The following is a 20,136-nucleotide window of genomic DNA, read 5'->3' as shown; positions in this document are numbered from 1 at the left end:
AAGGTTCATTTTGATAGATCATTGTCTTTTTCATTTACCTTGTAAGCTTACATTGATATATTATATAATCCAGTATCAATGTTATCTTCAATCAGTTGGTCTTGTAAGAGACCGCATACTTTTAATTTAAAATTAGGCAACGGTTCAATCTCAATATTAAGAAAAGTACAAACCGTCTTTCTTAATATAATGGCTAGTTAAATCTAATTAGTGACCAGTTCAATCCATTTGGTTCTCACATTAATTAATCTATTTAGTGACTAGTTTAATCTCTTTAGTGAATAGTTTAATTAATTCATTCACTAAGACTACAGAGTTAGTTTATAAAATTATTCGTTATAGTTCGAGATTCGTTGTAATCCAATATCTATTTGGTTCACTCAAATATTATGTTTTAAAATCAAAATGGATACAACTTAATCTTACTTTAAATTAAGCAAAGTTATTTTCAATTACTTTACTGTCACACATAGATACCTTGATATGATATAGTATTAACTTATTATTTTACGTCGATCATATGTTTTTCCGTTTTCAGATGCATATAGCTTCAATGACTAGTATAATTATAGACTTATAGTAAGCCCTTATAGTTAAAAAGCAAGACATTAATATAATGAGCTTTCTAAGAATGTCTAACTCATCCTTCGAGGAAGTTTATAAGAATTTATGCTGATATGAGACGTCCTTTTTAAACCAAATATGACATGATTTGCATACAACTAAAAGTTTCAATATCGACTTATATAAAACTGTCTTATTCCAAATCATATATATCAGTAATAAAATACACTTTTACCGATGTCAATTTCATACACGTTTTTATGAAGTACAACTATTTTTTTCGAGGCATTTGCGGAAGTGCCGACAACACTTAATTGTTGCATTAATTTTTAACCGGACCCGAAAATCACTTGGTCAAAACCCGACATGAAGCTCAATTTTCCCCGAACAAATACAAGAATGTGATTAACTTCTACCCGAACCGATGCGATTATCGGCGAAGTTATGTGGTTTTCGTCAATAACTGAAATAAACCGAAACGAAACTGAAAATAACCGCAACAAATTTTAACTGACATGGATTCAACTGTTGGTTGGTTTAACTGTTTGGATAAAACTGATTTAAACTGCAACTGAACTGAACTGAAAATGGAAAGGAAAAAAACTGAATTAAACTGAACTGAAAAGTTTGTTAACTGAACTGAACTGAACTGTTAATTATTTCAACTGATACAAACTGAACTGTTATCAACTGAACTGTTTGGTTATAACCATAACTGAACTGTTGAACTGAATTGACACCTCTAATTACATTGCCATTGCCCATTAGTCTTCACTTGTTATTAAATTACTAAAAAAAGATTCCGTGGTGCACATGTTTTCCTAGCATTTGCACCAATGCTACTTCTAGTCTGCTACATAACATAAGCCTCCTCTATCTCAGATTTGGCCCAAACTTTCTTCATGTTTGACTTTTGGAAGCACTAAACGAAATTACTTTTTGGCGCTCCAGAAATTCTGAAATATCATTGAAATTAATATAAATACAGGATACTTTGGAGACTATTGTAACAGCACAATAAATGCTATAGAGTGGGGAAAAATTCAAGAAGTTAAAAGAGTGCAACAAAGGCAAGGTCTTTCAGTCGTTTGAGACAATTGCAGATCCGAACTCTATACATGGTAATGTTTTCTTTTTCCCTCTTAATTGAGATTCGAGATGCTATATTGGCAATATTGCTATATGTTATTGTCTTTGATGGGTTATTCAACAAGCAATGATATCCCCATATTCGGTATGTGTCAATATCATGGCATTTATGTAAACTTTATGACAAAAATAATATTATAAAATTATAAATTTTTCTTTTCTCATATTTTTTTTTTGGGGCTTGTTAGTTGAAATCTAAATCATATCTGGTCTACATTAAATCATATCAGTTATTTATTAAATCATATATGAGATACATCTAATCATATCAAGTAACTGATATGGGAAAAGTTGTCCCATACCGAGTATAGGACTATACTTTCTCGTTATTCAACACATGTAGTTTCTCGTATACAAGTCTCTTTTTTCTTACAATTTGGAAAGAGTTTTTTGCGGATATACCAGGGTAATAGGGCATTTTGTGGGGATATACCTTACTAAATTTTTTTTGTGTGAATATACCAACTTAAATTTAAATTTTGTTAAAAGGTACCAAAAACACTATTTTCGGTGAAAAAGTCAAATTTTTGGCCTTTGACTTGCTTAATTACTTTTAGTATAGTGTGTGATATTCAATTGCTTCTATTACATTCATTTTCCTCCAACTTCATCACTGTCTCTTTGTGACTCACTCGCGAGTTCTTAACAAGTCAAATGCTGAAACAAGGAGGTGACTTCGAGTTTAATTCTAAGGTGACTTCGAGTCGCATTCAAACGCTTTTTGGTTGTTTAGGCGTTACTTTGAATGTGAGCGATTGCATTTTTTGTTGTTAAATTTCATGGCACATGTCTAAGATGAAACAAGGAAGCCGGGTCCATCCGCGAGGGAGATGGTCTAGACCTCTTAACATGTTTTTCTTATCAAAAAAATTCCCTCGCCAGGAGCCACTTTTGCAAATATAGCATTTTGGTCCAAACTACTCTTCCAATTCTTTTTTACCAGATACCAACATCCAGCCCTGTACCGGTCCAAAATGGGACTTAAAACAGGGCCTCCCATTCTAAAGGGCCTCAAATTTTGAAAAAAAAAAATCTGTACTATTTTTCTGAAATTACGCTCACAAGTCACACCAACAGGCTACGAGAAAGCCTTGGTAACCAACTGGTTTAGTCCAAAAAAGACTCAAACACTCAAAAAGTTACACATTGGTACCATTATAACCTGGTATTGGTATCACATTGTTATCAGGATTGGTACCAAACAACCTTACTTTGGTATCAAAATTTTCGGACAATGGTACCAATATAACCTAGCATTGGTACTAAACAACACGCGCGTGAAATTTTTCAAGGCTTAAAATGACCAAATTGCCGCAACATTGGTACCATTATAACCTGGTATTGGTATCACATTGTTATCAGGTTGGTTGCCTAGACAAACTCAAGTGTTAGAAAACTTATACTCTATCCTTTTCATTATTACCGCAACATCATCTCTTGGCACATCATTCAAGAAAGCCACATGAAGAGGACAAAAATAGAGATAGATCTAAAGTGGGACCCATGTGATTAGGAGAGAGATAAAGAGAAGATAAAAAAACTGAGGTGATAGAGTGGTGGTGAGGTAAGATCGTTTTATGCTAAGAAGTTTATGATAGGAGGTGGTATTTGTTTTTTTTTATTTTTGTGCTTAATTCTGATTTCCATTAATTGTGATCAAGAGAGAGTTTTGGTTAGCTTAGGGTCTGAAAATGAGATTGTTAAGTGTTTTGGGTGTTCTAAGAGGGGAAGGTTGTGGGTCATGTGGGATTCATTGGTAATAGGAAAGATTGGGAGTTTTGTGATGGTGTGAGTCGTCAGATGTTGCATTGTTGGTGGAGTAGGAGTTGAGTTCTTGGGAAAGGGAGGAAAGGGGTGGAGGGGGAAGAGTGGTTTTTGTGAAAAAAAAAAATTTAAAACATAAAATTACATTAATATTTATATAAATATATTAAAAGGCGTGCGAATATAAGAAACTGTGATACGTGGCGCTCTTCCTAGGAAGTTGTAGTTCATGTAATCCATGTATTAAAAAATTAAGAAATTACATAATATAGGGTTTGATCCCACCACTAAGTTGACCTAATCAACAGTTTGGAGATCCACTAAAGAGCCGAAATAGTTAATTGACCCCAACACAATAAATACCAACAACTTCATCAATGAACGAATATTGAGTTCTCACCTAACAAACTGGAGCATTTGTATCTAGACTTTCTCTAATCTACCTCGATCATCAACTGACTTGGGCGTTGAAGGAGCGATCCCGAAACAACCCCCGGGTAGTCTAACCTTGTTTTGCAAGTTTTCGGTGTACGAATAATTAGCTCAGATCAACGCTCTTGGGGCCCACTCCTACTCAGCACACCTCAGCATCCTTAATTTATGGACAAAAACATTCCCAAATCCCACTTTTTCGGGTCAAAATCGGGCCGAGCCAAAATTATGTTTTTAGGTTTCCCAAAACGCGTCCCAAACCAAAAAATTCTAGGTGGCTCGGGCCCGAATTTTGGCCCAAAAAATTTGCCCAAGCCCTTGCATTATTCGGGCCGAGCCGGACTCACTTTAATCAGGTATAGTTCAAACTAATTTGGGACAAACATAAAAGAAAAGTGTCAGTCTATTCTAGGACAGAGGAAGTAATTAATTAAAAAAATTCAGAATTATGAAGGTACCCTAGCCATAACCGTCTAACCTTAATAAGTGAACCAGTTGTCTTTCTAGTGAATTTCTCTGGAAAAAACTTGTTAACCCACCGGGTAGACTACCCACCCCATTATATAAGATTGTGGTAATTATGATAGTGGAATCCAACTAGACTTAAATACTAATCCCTCCGTTTTTTTAGATGTAACATTGGACTTTTCACATTTGTCGAGGCACAACTTTGACCGATAATATCTCTAGTTGTATATAAGTAAAAATTATAAAAAATATATATTTGGAACGTGTATACCGTGACGAATCAAACAAGATCCCACATGACTATATTTTTTCTTATGTATAAATAACAATTAATGGTCAAAGTGTATTGGATGAATAGTGTCCAAAGTCAATATGTTACATCTAAAAAAAACGGAGGGATATTATCTATTAGTAGCGAGTAGATAGTGGGTCGATGTAGCAATGTCCAATTTCTCTTACTCTTTGTCTAATGTCTATCCCTTGCATATTTATTTTATTGGGCAAAACAAGATCTTCATATAATTGATTTAAATCCATTTGCCACTTCTATAATCAATCAAGTATCATTTTCTTCCTTGTGTTAGCATATATCCCTATAGTTGTAGTGATGTTTTGTTTACCATCTCAGGGGAAAGTGATTGAGTTGTATGGTTCTTATGGCTCTCAAATGCCTGGAAAGGACTATCGTTACATGCAGCTTAAAGATGGTGAACGTATCACAAAAATAATAATAAGGCATAATTGCATTGTCGACGGAATAGAGTTTGTCATAGCTATGCCACACGGGGATACCACCTTTGAGAAGCTTGGTGGAAATGGCGGCCACGAGTCTACGGTCAATATACAACTTTAAATTTGTTATACTTCCTCCATTTCAATTTAGTTGTGACACAATCTATTTTAAAAAGTTTCAATTTAGTTGTGACACTTTCATTTTGGGTAATAACTTCTCTTTATCTCTCTCCTATCATATAGGATCCTTTTATTTTCTTTCTCTATCTCTCTCCTTTCCAAAAATTGTCTAGGAATCCGTGATTTTAAAAGTGTCACAACTAAATTGAAACGGATGAAGTATATACTTTTGCATGAATTGCTCTTCACATATTAAACCTCTTGAATTACTTCTCCTTACACATATACAGATTGAATTGCTTGATGGTGAGTCCCTAACAAGAATTACTGGGACATATGGATATTGTAAAGGTCTAAAGCAAGACACAATTGCGTCTTTGAAGATATACACCAATTTATGTAAAGGTGGGTATGGAACATATGGACAATCATGGGAAATTGAACATGAATATAAATTTTCATCACCGGACCTTAGTGATAGCCTTATTGTCGGATTTTTTGGAACGTACAACAACTATCTCTTGTCCATTGGAGTTATTTTGGAAAAGGTAATATTCGATTCTTAAGCTTGATCACTAAGGCTATGTTCAGTTCACCTTATTTTTGCTTATTTCAGATCAGATCAGATCAGATCAGATCAGAAAAATAAGTTCAGATCAGATCAGATCTGTCAGTTTTAAAAACTCATTTTTACTATTAAAAATCTTTCATTACATATTAGTAAAACTTATAATAATTGAATATTAATAAAGTACTCATTGAGACGCATCAAACAAGACCCCACATGACTATATTTTTTCTTATATATTGAGAGAAATCTAAAAGATAAGATCTTGTAATCAGATCAGTTCAGAAAAAATAAGTTCAGATCAGATCAGAAAAAATAAGTTCAGATCAAAAAATTTCAGGTAAATAAACATAACCTAAGGTTATGTTTAGTTACCTGAAATTTTTTGATCTGAACTTATTTTTTTCTGATCTGATCTGAACTTATTTTTTCTGATCTGATCTAAACTTATTTTTTTTGAATTGATCTGATTACAAGATCTTATCTTTTAGATTTCTCTCAATATATAAGAAAAAATATAATCATGTGGGGTCTTGTTTGATTCGTCTCAATGAGTACTTTATTAATATTCAATTATTATAATTTTTACTAATATGTAATGAAAGATATTTAATAGTAAAAATGAGTTTTTAAAACTGATTGATCTGATCTGATCTAAACTTATTTTTTCTGATCTAATCTGATTAGATCTGAAATAAGCAAAAATAAGGTGAAGTGAACATAGCCTAACTTGCATATATGATACTTAGACTTCCAATCATCATTACTATATTAATAAATCAAATACTTATTCGATTTCTTTTTGCTATTGTATCTTGTGGGTTGCGCACAATTTTTAAGAACATAAAAGTAGTAGAGAAAGGGGACCACGACTATTACTTAATAAAGGGCAAGATAGAAACTTTTGAACACGTATATCATGCAATTAATATGCAAAATTGATAAAAAGGAAAATGATGTAATAGGGAAAAAAAACGGAGGAGGTATATATTAGCAACTGAAGACTTGGATTAGTTGGAGTGGTGTCACAGCTGTCTAGAAATGACGATGGATTGGACTTGGACCGGATTATGCATAATCCGACTCCGACCCTACATAAAGTCGGATTTTAAATCTGAGTCCGACTCCGACATCCGACTTTGAAAATCCAAATCCGACCCGACTTAAAATCCGAACATCCGACTCCGAGACCCGACCTGATTTAAAATCCGAACATCCGACTTAAAATCCGAACACAAGACTTAAAACCCGAACATCCGACTCCGAAACTGATCCGAATTATTTATCTTCCAATTTTTTATAATAGAATAGTCTTCTATAATACAATAATTTAATCATTGCAATTTATTCTAATCATCATATGGAAATCTTATATAGTACAAATAATCTAATTATTACTATTATTTTTAACAATCATTTTTTCTATGGGAAAATCCTATATAATATAATTGGCTGAAAGTCGAAGTCAGATTATACATAAATAATACATTACATAAATAAGAAAAAAGGATTGATTGACTCAAAGTCGGAGTCGGATTCGGATGTCGGATTATTTTATGAGATCCATCTCCGACCCTCCTCCGACTCGGAGTCGGATTTTTTAAACGGAGTCGGAGTCGGAGTCGGATTAATTTTTTGTCGGAGTCAACTCGGATTTTTTCTTTCGGATCAGAGCGGACTAGGGTCGGATTCGGATTGGATTGCCATCCCTACAGCTGTCACTCACCATCGTATATCCTTTCGTGATATAAAGGCTACATAAACTTCATATTGCAACAGATAAAGTTTGCATATCTTTAACTGAAACTTCGACATACATGTTCAAATACTATTCTCTAATCTCCCTCCTTTTGTATGCATAGTTTCCAAATCATTTACCAACTACTAAGTATCTCTTTACATATATGTACGTTAACTTTTTTTTTCTTTGATTTGTATCATACTTGTCCTTTGTTTTGTTTGTATTGACAGAAGCAAGTTACTGAAGTAAATGGACCTTATGGTTCTCAGTTGCCACAAAACTATGATATGCAACTTGAAGATGGTGAGTGTGTCAGAGAAGTTATAATAAGACATGGGTTCGTTGTGGATGCAATCGGGTTCCTGATTGCTAAGCTAGGTGGGGGTACCACAACTAAGATTTTTGGTGGTGATGGCGGAGAGGAATCAAAGGTTAATATTATCCCTCTTAGATTCTACTTTCATAAATTACCGTGAAAAAAGAGAAATGAGAACTATATGTTGGGATGGAGGGAGTAATATATATAATAACACTGTTATATATAACTAACTACTTTATTGATTTTGCATTGAATCCTCTAACATTTTCCCTTTTCTACTTTCCATGATTATTTATAGATTGTACTTAAGGATGGTGAGTACCTAACAAGATTTAGTGGAAAACATGGATGCGACAAAGACTCCAAACAATGCATGGTTGCCATGTTAAAGATACACACCAATATATGTCCTACGGGATATGGACCATATGGATTAGGAAGAGAGGTTGATAATTTGATTGATTTTTCATCTCCGCTCCCACCTGAAGGTCCTATTGTCGGAATTTTCGGAAGATACAACAATTATCTGGAGTCTTTAGGAGTTGTGAGTAAGGTAAGATTTCATCAAATTTCTAAGCAATGAGCACCATGTGCAAATCTATGTAGCATGGAAACAGATGGAGTTTTGATAACGAAGAGATTTTGAAATCAATTTTCTCATATTAAAGCCATTTTCAAGCTTCATTAGCACAGTTAGAATTTTAGGAACACAAATGAAGAGACCTTGGCATAAATTTCTTAGGGTTTCTTTTTTTTATGATGGCAATTGGGCGGGGCGGGTGCGAAGGATGGTACCCCCACACCCGCACCCGCATTAAATTTTCATCCCCATCCCCGCCCCACCACCCATTGCGGGGAAAGATTCCATCCCATCCCCGCCCCACCACCCATTGCGGGGGGAAATTCTAGACCCACCCCCGCACGCGCGTCGTACCCGCGTCATACCCACTTCATTCCCGCAAAAAAATCCACCAAAAAAATCTGTCATAAGTAGGGATGACAATTGGGCGGGGCGGGTGCGGAGGATGGTAACCCCACACCCGCACCCGCATTAAATTCTCATCCCCATCCCCGCCCCACACCCCATTGCGGGGGAAGATTCCATCCCCATCCCCGCCCCACCACCCATTGCGGGGGGAAATTCTAGACCCACCCCCGCCCCACCCCCGCACCCGCGTCGTACCCGCATCATACCCACTTCATCCTCGCAAAAAATCCACCTAAAAATCTGTCATAAGCCCATTATAGTTGTCTACTTCACAAAATCACAATATAATATAGCAAAAGAAAAGTTAAAATACATTAACAAAGTCAGATGTTTTATTACATTTCAAAAGTGTCTTTAAATATATTAGTAATATATGTATATAAATAGAATTTTAATAATAAATATTCGGGGTGGGGCGGGCGGGAGTGGGGCGGGGCGGGCGGGGATGGGGCGGGTATAACATAAAATCCACGCCCGCTCCACCACCCAATGCGGGTATAATTTTAATCTCCATCCCCACCCCATCCCCACCAAACCTAGACCCATCCCCGTCCCAATTGGGCGGGGATGGGGCGGGTCTCCTACTTGACCCGCCCCACTGCCATCCCTAGTCATAAACCCATTATAGTTGTCTACTTCACAAAATCACAATATAATATACTAAAAGAAATGTTAAAACACATTAACAAAGGCAATTACATTTCAAAAATGTCTTCAAATACATTAGTAATATATGTATATAAATAGAATTTTAATAATAAATATGCGGGGCGGGGATGGGGCGGGTATACCATAAAATCCACACCCGCTCCACCACCCATTACGGGTACAATTTTAATCCCCATCCCCGCCAAACCTAGACCCATCCTCGCCCCAATTGGGTGGGGATGGGGCGGGTCTCCTACTTGACCCGCCCCACTGCCATCCCTACATTGCATAATATATAGTCCCTCCGGTCTTTATTAGTTTATTACTCGTATTCCTTTTTGGGATGTCCCTTATTAGTTTACCCCTTCCTTTTGTTTTTATTTTTGGAATGGGACCACTAACTTTTCGTCACTCATATATTCAACTTTAATATAAAATAATAGTTTATCTTTCTTTCTATAACCCACAATAACATAAGTTCTCCTAAAATTTTGTGCAAAATAAAGGGGTAAACTAATAAAGATCGAATGGAGTAGCTTTTAATGATTTAATCCCTATGTCTATTGTTTTGTTTACTTTATCATAGGGGCAAGTGATTGAGTCGTATGGGCCTTATGGTCCTAAGTTGCAAAAAAACTATTGCATGCAACTTGAAGATGGTGACCGTATAAAAGAAGTAAGCATAACGCATGCACAGATTATAAAGGCAATAGAGTTTGTGATAGCTAAGCCAGGAGAGGATGCCACTACTGTAATATTCGGAGACAATGGCGAAGACAAATCCAAGGTTAATAGATCTTTATTTTTACCAGAAGCTATTAGTTTGGTGCTTTTTCATGGTCTAAACAATATACATATTCGATTGCTCTAACATTCTACCCTGCACTTTATACTTCCCACGCCTGTACATAGATCGTACTCAAGGATGTTGAGTTCTTAACAAGAATTAGTGGTACATATGGATACGATAAAGAAAGAGATATAGAATGTATTGCCACACTCAAGATACACACCAATATATGTCCGGCAGGATATGGACCATATGGATCAGGATTGGACGATGTTAAAACTGAAGTTGATTTTTCATCGCCACATCTAATTGATGGTCCTATTATCGGAGTTTTTGGAAGAGCAAACACTGTTATAGAGTCCATTGGACTTCTCTACAAAAAGGTGAGAAATGATTCACTCTAAACTCGTGTTTTTCTTACCCCATATGATCTTTGCCAATTATTTTAAGTTTTTGTCCTTGTTTTTTGACTTGATGTTTGTATTAGTTGTTTGTATTATACTTTAATAAATAGATGATATATAACTGATTACATTTTTATTGATAACATATGAGTTATTTCATTTGAAGTAAACATACAGAATCACATAGCACACAAAGTTCCAGCAAAACCTTTTTAGTGTTGTATTTCTTTCATTCAGTCATAATAGCTACAATGGGACCTCTGGTCCTTAAATAGTGGAGGATCCTCCTAGGTATCCTAACCACCAGTACAGATGAGAGAAAAAAGGATAAAAGCTGGAAAATAAAAGTCAGGAACCACAATACATAATTGGACACCTGTTGCTTTAAAGAGAGTAAAACAAAACTCTTAATGACATCACTAAGAGAGGTAGTGGCTACATCACTCTCATTGTACAGCAGTGGCGGCAGCACACACTGCTTCTACTCTTCAACATTTACATAATTAGCATTCACTTGATCACTTCAACCTTCCCGATCCTCGCTCACCTCAAAAAGCTCATCCTTTCAATATATATTAAAGCTATTTTTGGGTCCAACCAACTTTCCCAATATTTTGTTTAATTTACCAAAAACCAACATTAGAGGATTTCATTGGTCGATTCTATGAAATGGGTCAAACCCTCTAATATATGCTCAATCATTCTATTGTAGCTTTTATCCGAGGCAAATCAAGAATTATGACATGTATTTACATCATTCCTCTATCTTTTAGTCTTTTCAATCAAAATTTAATACATTAATTTCTAAGAGTAAACATCTCCTCAAAAAAAAGAAAAAAAAATTCTAAGAGTAAACATATACTTGCAATCTAGTTTCTAAACCTTTAATTAAGAAGAAAACTGTTAATTTTCAGATTAGATGAAATGGGCCTGGGTAACCCAATAAGGACGAGGAGAGTTTAGCCCACTTATAAGTTAGGAGGTTCCATCCTAAAACTAATTGGTGATAGGAGTAGGGATGGCAGTGGGGCGGGTCAAGTAGGAGACCCGCCCCATCCCCGCCCAATTGGGGCGGGGATGGGTCTAGGTTTGGCGGGGATGGGGCGGGGATGGGGATTGAAATTGTACCCGCAATGGGTGGTGGAGCGGGTGTGGATTTTATGTTATACCCGCCCCATCCCCGCCCGCCCCGCCCCACCCCCGCCCGCCCCACACCCGCCCCGCATATTTATTATTAAAATTCTATTTATATACATATATTACTATCGTATTTGAAGACACTTCTGAAATGTAATAAAATATTTGCATTTGTTAATGTATTTTAACTTTTCTTTTACTATATTATATTGTGATTTTGTGAAGTAGACAACTATAATGGGCTTATGGTGGATTTTTTGCGGGGATGATGCGGGACGACGCGGGTGTGGGGTGGGGCGGGGTGGGTCTAGAATTTCCCCCCGCAATGGGTGGTGGGGCGGGATGGGGATGGAATCTTTCCCCGCAATGGGTGGTGGGGCGGGGATGGGGATGAGAATTTAATGCGGGTGCGGGTGTGGGGGTACCATCCTCCGCACCCGCCCCGCCCAATTGCCATCCCTAGATAGGAGGAGTAACTCCTAATCTTATAAAGTTGTTTATTCTCTCCTCTTTCTCTAATGTGGGACACTCACAAGTAGGCACTTAATGAGTTTCAACACACCCCCTCACTTGTGAGTGTCTTTAGAATTTAGAGCTAACTGGAAAGGTAATCAGAAATAATCCTCTTAGGGGCTAGAAATCCTGTCGAGGTAAATCCTTACCCAGTTGCTTGATTAGAAGCCCAGTTTAGAAGAGACCCACAACTCGGGCTCTAATACCATGTTAATTTTCAGATTAAATGAAATGGGTCTGGGTAACCCAATAAAGAGGAGGAGGAGAGTTTAGCCCACTTACAAGCTAGGAGGTATAAAGTGGTTTATTCTCTCCTCTTTCTCCAATGTGGGACACTCACAAGTGGGCACTTAATGGGTTTCAACAAAAACAAATGTGCTGGACTGGTTACTTGAAATATTATTATAGTAAACTAGCTGATACGATGTATAGATGAAAAGAACCAAGGAATGACTGCCTTCCTTGGCACAAAAAAGAAATGCCTCCACTACCTATGCAGCTGTGCCTAGTACTAACTGTCAGTGTACTATGTACTAGGATATCGTTATTTTGTCTCCTTGTAATTAAAACCTCCAGCTCAGCTTTATAGCTGTTGTTCTTGGTTGTTTCCTAGGAAGTTTCCCTAGTGTGCTGATGTCTATATAAGGCTCAGTAAAGGTTGTAAGAAAGGTTAACGAAGAATGAATGAAAGAGAGACATTATGCTGCTACCTTTATGATTCTGTTTAAGAATGTTTTCATGGTATCAGAGCCCGGGTTGTGGGTCTCTTCTAAACTGGGCTTCTAATCAAGCAACTGGGTAAGGGTTTACCTCAACAGGATGTCTAGCCCCTAAGAGGATTATTTCTGATTACCTTTCCAGTTAGCTCTAAAAAAAAAAAAATCTAAAGACACTCACAAGTGAGGGGTGTGTGTTAAAACCCATTAAATGACCACTTGTGAGTTTCCCACATTGGAGAAAGAGGAGAGAATAAACCACTTTATAAGATTAGGAGTTACTCCTCCTATCACCAATTGGTTTTATGATGGAACCTCCTAGCTTGTAAGTGGGCTAAACTCTCCTCCTCCTTATTGGGTTACCCAGGCCCATTTTCATATAATATGAAATTTAACATGGTCACAGCTCTTTAAATCTCACTCACATTACATTCTTCTTCTCAAACACATCACAAATTTTTTCTTGTTTTAACTAAAATCTGATTCCTTAAATTATGGCTTCATCTACTCCTACTGTAATAGAACAAACAAATCCTTTATACCTTCATCCCTCAGATGGGAACAACTTCACATTCATAGATAAATTCCAAGGATCTTCAAATTACAGATCTTGGAAACGTTCTATGGAAATAACATTAGCTTCCAAAAGGAAGTTAGGGTTTATTACAGGAGTTATAAAAAGAGATAAGAAAGATATAGTTACGCAAGATGCCTGGGACACATGTAACAACATGATTATATATTGGATTCTTGGTTCTCTGAATGAATCAATCAAAAAGTCCATCATGTTTGTTAGTGATTCAAGAGAAATATGGAACTAACTTGAGAAGAGATTCTCTCTTACAAATGGCACTAGAAAATATAAGCTCTATAAAGAGATTTATGAAACCAAGCAGCAAGGAAGAGAGATCAGTGAGTATTACACTCATATGAAATGCTACTGGGAAGAGCTTGAAGCTCTCAATACGTTACCACCCATAACAAATGTGAGTGTAGAAATCACAAAGTTTATGGAAGTCCTGACTCAGCAACAAGAAGAACAAAAACTTTTTCAGTTTCTGAATGGACTTGATGAGTCCTATGGAACACAAAGGAGTAATTTACTCATGATGGGTACCTTACCTAATGTTGAAACAACATGTAGTTATCTGGAGCAAGAAGAAGCTCAGAGAGAAGTATTGGGACAGGTTAAGGAAGAAAATGACACTGTTGCCATGTTCTCTAAAGGCACAGGGGGAGCCATTAACAATACTCAGCTCCTCAATCAGTGTACAGTGTGTGGAAAAATAGGACACACTAAGGATGGTTGCTGGTTTGTAATAGGCTTTCCTGCAAAACCTAATAAAATGAAGTATCAAGGTGCAGGTAAAGGAAGGTTTAAAGCAACTGGGCAGCAGAAATGGAACAAAGGAGGAAAACAAAGTGGGGTACAAGTTGCTGCTACTGCTCAACAGGATGCAGTGTCTACAGCAAGCTCATCCACCACCATCACAGCACAACAGCTGGAACAACTCTTAAGATTACTCCCACCTCCATCTAAAGGAGGAGATACAGATGAAGAGATGGATTATGGTTTTTCAGGCATGGTCTCATGTTGCTTTGCTAATTCAAGAAAAAATGAGTGGATCTTGGATTCTGGGGCCTCAGACCATATGACTGGCACCTATTCTCTTTTAGAAAGTGCTCATGAATGCAGAAGTACATCACTCATAAACTTACCCATAGGTGAGACTTCTAAAATCTCTCATATTGGAACTGTTTTACTCTTGAATGGTGTGAGTCTTAAACATGTTCTATTCATCCCTGCCTTTAAACACAACTTGTTATCTATAAATAAGTTGTGTGAAAACATGAACTGCAAAGTTGTATTCTTTGACAAGTACTGTATAATACATGATTGTGAAAGCAATGAAGTAAAGGGTGTGGGAAAGGGGGAGAATGGTCTCTACTATCTTATTAATGAGCCTGTTGCTAGCACTCTAAAGAAGTTTAAAGACCAGAGTCTTAACATTGTGAGTGCTCAAAAAGCAAAGACAACCATGAATGTTCACACATGCTCTGAAGTGCCTAGTGTGTTAAGAGATGTCCCAAAGCTTAGTAAAGCAACATTGTGGCATCATAGGCTTGGACATGCTCCAATGAAAAGGATTGCTCTAATTGAGAATCTTGATGTAAGAAGAAAGAAGGGAGAAGTGTGTATGACTTGTCCATTGGCAAAATTCACCAAGTTGCCTTATGGAATAAGTAACTCTAGAGAAGAAGATGTGTTTGAACTTATACATATGGATACTTGGGGGCCATATAAGGTAAGTTATAAAGGGAAATTTAGATATTTTCTCACTTTGGTGGATGATAAGTCAAGAGTAACATGGATACACTTGTTGAAACTGAAATCTGATGCATTTGATGCCATACAAAGGTTTGTAAACATGGCTAGAACTCAGTTCAATAAAAGTGTAAAGATCATAAGATCTGATAATGCCCTAGAGTTTGAAGATAAGAAATGCAAGCCATTCTTTGACAAACTGGGTATAATCCATCAAACTTCTTGTCCTGATAGACCACAGCAAAATGGGAGGGCTGAAAGGAGACACAGACATGTTCTTGAAATGGCAAGAGCCTTAAGATTTCAAGCTGGCCTACCTCTACAATTTTGGGGGGACTGTGTTATGACAGCTACTTACATTACAAACAGACTGCCAGCTGATGTAAACAGAGGAAAAAGTCCTCTATGGAAAGGCTCCTAACTACACCTTTATGAAGTGTTTTGGGTGCTTAACCTTTTCTTACAATCCTAAGAGAAGAAAAGACAAGTTTCAAGCTAAAGGTGTTCCCTGTATCTTTATTGGGTTCTCTCATACTCAGAAGGGCTACAAAATGCACAATCTTCTCACAGGAGTGTCATTTGTATCAAGGGATGTAAGATTCTATGAATCTGTATATCCATATCACATATTTCACTCAGTATCATCTCAACCAAATGAAGAGTCAGGTAGAGCTCAAACATGGAATGAGAGTGATGAAGGTGAACCTGTGTTAACCAGGAGAGAAGAAGTTGAAGAACAAGTGACAGAGCAAACTGGAGAAGAATAACACACTCAGGTTGTTCAGAGAAGGTCCACAAGAGACCATAAAGCTCCTACATGGCACTCAGATTATCAAGTTAGTGCTAATTGTGTGCAAAAGGTAGGTGTGACTGCTGTTAGTAGTCAATACACTTGTCTACTAAGTAATGTGGGCAAAGCACCTGATCCTAGACATTTTAAACAAGCTGTGAAGCACAATCACTGGCTACAAGCTATGAATGAAGAATTGGAAGCACTTGAAGGAAACAATACTTGGTTGATCACTCATCTGCCACCAGGAAAGAAGGCAATAGGGTGCAAGTGGCTGTATACAACTAAGTGTGATCCACACAGAGAGAGTACGAGGTACAAATCAAGGCTGGTCATTCTGAATAACAGACAACAGTATGGTATTGACTACAGAGAGACCTTTGCTCTAGTTGCAAAGATGACAACCATAAGGTCACTATTGGCTGTTGCTGCAATACAAGGATGGTATACTCACCAAATGGATGTAAAAAATGCTTTTTTACATGGTGAGTTAGAAGAAACTGTGTTCATGACCTTCCCTCCTGGATATGAAGGAGAAGGATTCAGATTTGACACAGGGTTGACAAAGGAAATTCACACTCACAATGATGAAAAGACAAGAGTATGCAAACTCTTGAAACCTCTTTATGGTCTCAAGCAAGCCCCTAGACAGTGGTTTGCAAAACTAAGTTCTGTATTGAAGGCTGATGGAAGCAAGAAGCAACCTCATTCAATGCTATTCTGGCATATGTAGATGATTTGATTGTGACTGGAAACAATCTAGGGTGTATAAAGAAAGCAAAAGAGTTTCTCAACATAGAATTCAAGATGAAGGACATGGGTGAACTAAGGTATTTCCTTGGAATTGAAGTAGACAGAAGCTCTCAAGGCATCTTCCTTTCACAAAGAAAGTATGTCCAAGATATGCTAGAAGAATATAAACTCACTCAGTGTAGACCACTCAAGTTGCCTATGGACACTCATGTTAAACTACTCTCTACCTGTGGTGAACCTTTGACACAACCTGAAACATATCAAAGGTTAATTGGGAAGCTGATTTATTTAACACTCACCAGACCAGATATAGCATATACTGTGCATGTCTTGAGTCAATTTATGCATAGCCCTACTTCAGTTCATCACCAGGCTGCAAAAAGAGTGTTAAGATATCTGGCTGGCTCCCTAGATCAAGGCATACTTCTGGCTTCTAAGTCTGCTGCTAAGCTTCAAGCCTACTGTGATAGTGACTGGGCAGGCTGTCCTAACACTAGAAGATCCACTACAGGGTTTTGCATTCTCCTAGGCCAGTCTCCAATAGCTTGGAAGTCTAAAAAACAAACTGTGGTTGCAAGATCTACAGCTGAAGCTGAATACAGATCTCTAGCAATGACTATCTGTGAAGTAATCGGGGTAAAACAACTGCTGAAAGAGCTTGGAATCAAAGAGTGGGGAAGCACACCAATTTTTTGTGACAATCAAGCAGCCTTGGCCATTGCTGCCAATCCTGTACACCATGAGAAGACAAAGCATGTTGGGATTGATTGTCATTTCATTAAGGAGAAGGTGGCTGAAGGTCAAATCAATCCCACCTATGTGTCTACATGTCAACAAATTGTTGATGTTCTCACTAAGGTATTGACTATAGAACAACATCAGTTTCTATTGTCCAACCTAGGAGTTCAACCTCCTCCCTCACTCCTAGCTTAAGGGGGAGTGAAAAGCACCAAGGAATGCGTGCAAGGAATGACTGCCTTCCTTGGCACAAAATGAAATGCCTCCACTACCTATGCAGTTGTGCCTAGTACTAACTGTCAGTGTACTATGTACTAGGATATCGTTATTTTGTCTCCTTGTAATTAAAACCTCCAGCTCAGCTTTATAGATGTTGTTCTTGGCTGTTTCCTAGGAAGTTTCCCTAGTGTGCTGATGTCTATATAAGGCTCAGTAAAGGTTGTAATAAAGGTTAACGAAGAATGTATGAAAGAGAGACATTATGCTGCTACCTTTATGATTCTGTTTAAGAATGTTTTCAATAGATATAGTCTTTTCCCAACAATACACTCGGTTTCTCAATTAGTCAATTTCACCCTCTTGTAAGTTGTAATCTTCGCATTAATATTATTTATCTATAATTGTATTGTTTGCTCACAGGGGCAAGTGATCGATTCGTACGGGCCGTATGGTTCTCAGATGCTTCAAAATTATCGCATGCAGCTTAGAGGTGATGAACGTATCAGTGAAGTAAGATTAACGCATGGATATATTGTGAACGCAATTGGATTTGTAATAGATAAGCCACAAGTGGGTTCCACTACTGTGAACTTTGGTGGCAATGGGCAACAGGAATCTAAGGTTAATATACACCGTAAATCTTAATTTTTTTGGAGATTAATATTTTAATAGAAAAATTATTTTAAATAAGTCAACCTTTATGTGTGCGGTCTTCTCTTTATAAGTTTACCTTCTGATTATCCATGATTGAGTTAGGTTTGTATGTCTGTTTTCTTCTTTGAGTATGAACCTGTTTGTTACTTGTTTAGTAAGTTACTTATGATACGTGTTACAATGTTCCTTCTTCTAAAACAAGCAAGGGTGGGGGTGGGACATTGTAACACGTATCATAAGTAACTTACTAAACAAGTAACAAACAAGTTAAAACTCAAAGAAGAAAACAAACATACAAGTTTAACTCAATCAGTGGTAATCAAAAGGTAGACTTATAAAGGTAAGATCGTGTGCAAAAGTTGACTTATTTAAAACAATTTTTTCCTACTTTAATTGCCTATTTTGAATTAATGATTCAGTTTTTCCCCTTTTTACGTCCAATGCATATTCATATATAGATTATATTCAAGGCTCGTGAGTTCGTAACAAGAATTAGTGGGACATATGGATATGATGGAGATCAAAAGCAAGTAGTTATCGCCACATTGAAGATGCACACCAATTTACGCCCGACAGGATATGGCCCATATGGATTAGGATCGAATGTCAATAATATACGTGAATTTACATCGCCGCTTCTAAATGACGACCCTATTGTTGGTGTTTTTGGAAGGCACTATACTGGTAACCTCGAATCTATCGGAGTTCTCTTGAAAAAGGTAAGATATAATTTTCTGCTCCAAAGATGGAGACTATATTTTTCTTTTTTTTAGGAAAACAATTTTACCTGACAAATAATTTGAAATATGACTGATTTTCTCAAAAATATCCCAACTATGGGTAGTGTCTTCTTAAATCAGTGACCTGAAAAGACTGATTTAGAAGGTCATATAATGATTTGTTAAACCTTAGTTGAGACTAGATAGAGGTACAAATTTGCAAAAGTGAAACTAGAAAAACTAGAAAAATCAAACAATAAAAACAACTAATTAAACATGTTATTGGTCACTTGGGATCATCGTGAGAATGCACTCCTCCATAATTGGAATTATTTTAGACTATTATGAAAAAACCGTCCATAATATGGATTATTCTTATGAATATTGCTATTTATTTTTTAGGACTTCAACTTTCTACTTTTACCTTATCTAATACTTTTATTGGGTTCCATGTAAACTTCAGGATTTCCCATCCTCTTAATTATGCTAGTTGAAGTGTATGACTACTAATATCTTCCACCTTTCAAATACCAAAATGCAATGGTGCGTATGATGAATTATTAAGGTGCTTTCGTGATGGGCTATATCGATGGAATTGACTGCTTCTGACAAGCTATATATGTAACATGTGTACTAGGAGTGGCCTCTGAAGTGAGATATGTAAATTGTAATCACATTCTTGACTTAGTATTGCTTGTGTTGATAATGTTTGCAAGGTGTATTAATTACTAGTAGTGCTTTATGCGTTATGATGTCATGAAAACAATGAAGTGGAGTTCTTGACTTCGAACTCCATTTGTAAGGAAGTTCATGAAAGGAACCACTAGTAGAAAAATGAGGATTTGCGTCCCCCCATTTGCATTGCATAAAAGGCAAAACGACAC

General features: G+C 36.9%; 1 protein-coding gene across 1 annotated transcript; it reads left to right on the top strand.

The window, feature by feature from the left end:
• The first annotated feature begins 1,439 nt into the window (after positions 1–1,439).
• Positions 1,440–20,101, top strand: LOC104891720 (hypothetical protein). The gene is made up of 10 exons (XM_010677456.3): positions 1,440–1,685; positions 5,006–5,212; positions 5,520–5,777; positions 7,769–7,969; positions 8,156–8,410; positions 10,080–10,280; positions 10,406–10,666; positions 18,300–18,500; positions 18,992–19,252; positions 19,716–20,101. Exons 1-10 carry the CDS (start codon positions 1,683–1,685, stop codon positions 19,731–19,733), a joined length of 1,866 nt encoding a protein of 621 aa, XP_010675758.2. The 5' UTR covers positions 1,440–1,682; the 3' UTR covers positions 19,734–20,101.
• Positions 20,102–20,136: the final 35 nt, after the last annotated feature.

Source organism: Beta vulgaris, chromosome 4, assembly GCF_026745355.1.
Source record: "Beta vulgaris subsp. vulgaris cultivar EL10 chromosome 4, EL10.2, whole genome shotgun sequence".
Classification (NCBI taxonomy): domain Eukaryota; kingdom Viridiplantae; phylum Streptophyta; class Magnoliopsida; order Caryophyllales; family Amaranthaceae; genus Beta; species Beta vulgaris.
The sequence above is the reverse complement of the archived record's forward strand: the minus strand, read 5'-3'. Positions and strand labels throughout refer to the sequence as shown.

Bases quoted from the DNA above. Each gene is read 5' to 3' on its own strand.
- LOC104891720 (XM_010677456.3), top strand. The intron at 10,667-18,299 runs GTGAGAAATGAT...GTTTGCTCACAG, and splicing joins TTGGACTTCTCTACAAAAAG to GGGCAAGTGATCGATTCGTA. The intron at 18,501-18,991 runs GTTAATATACAC...ATTCATATATAG, and splicing joins ATGGGCAACAGGAATCTAAG to ATTATATTCAAGGCTCGTGA.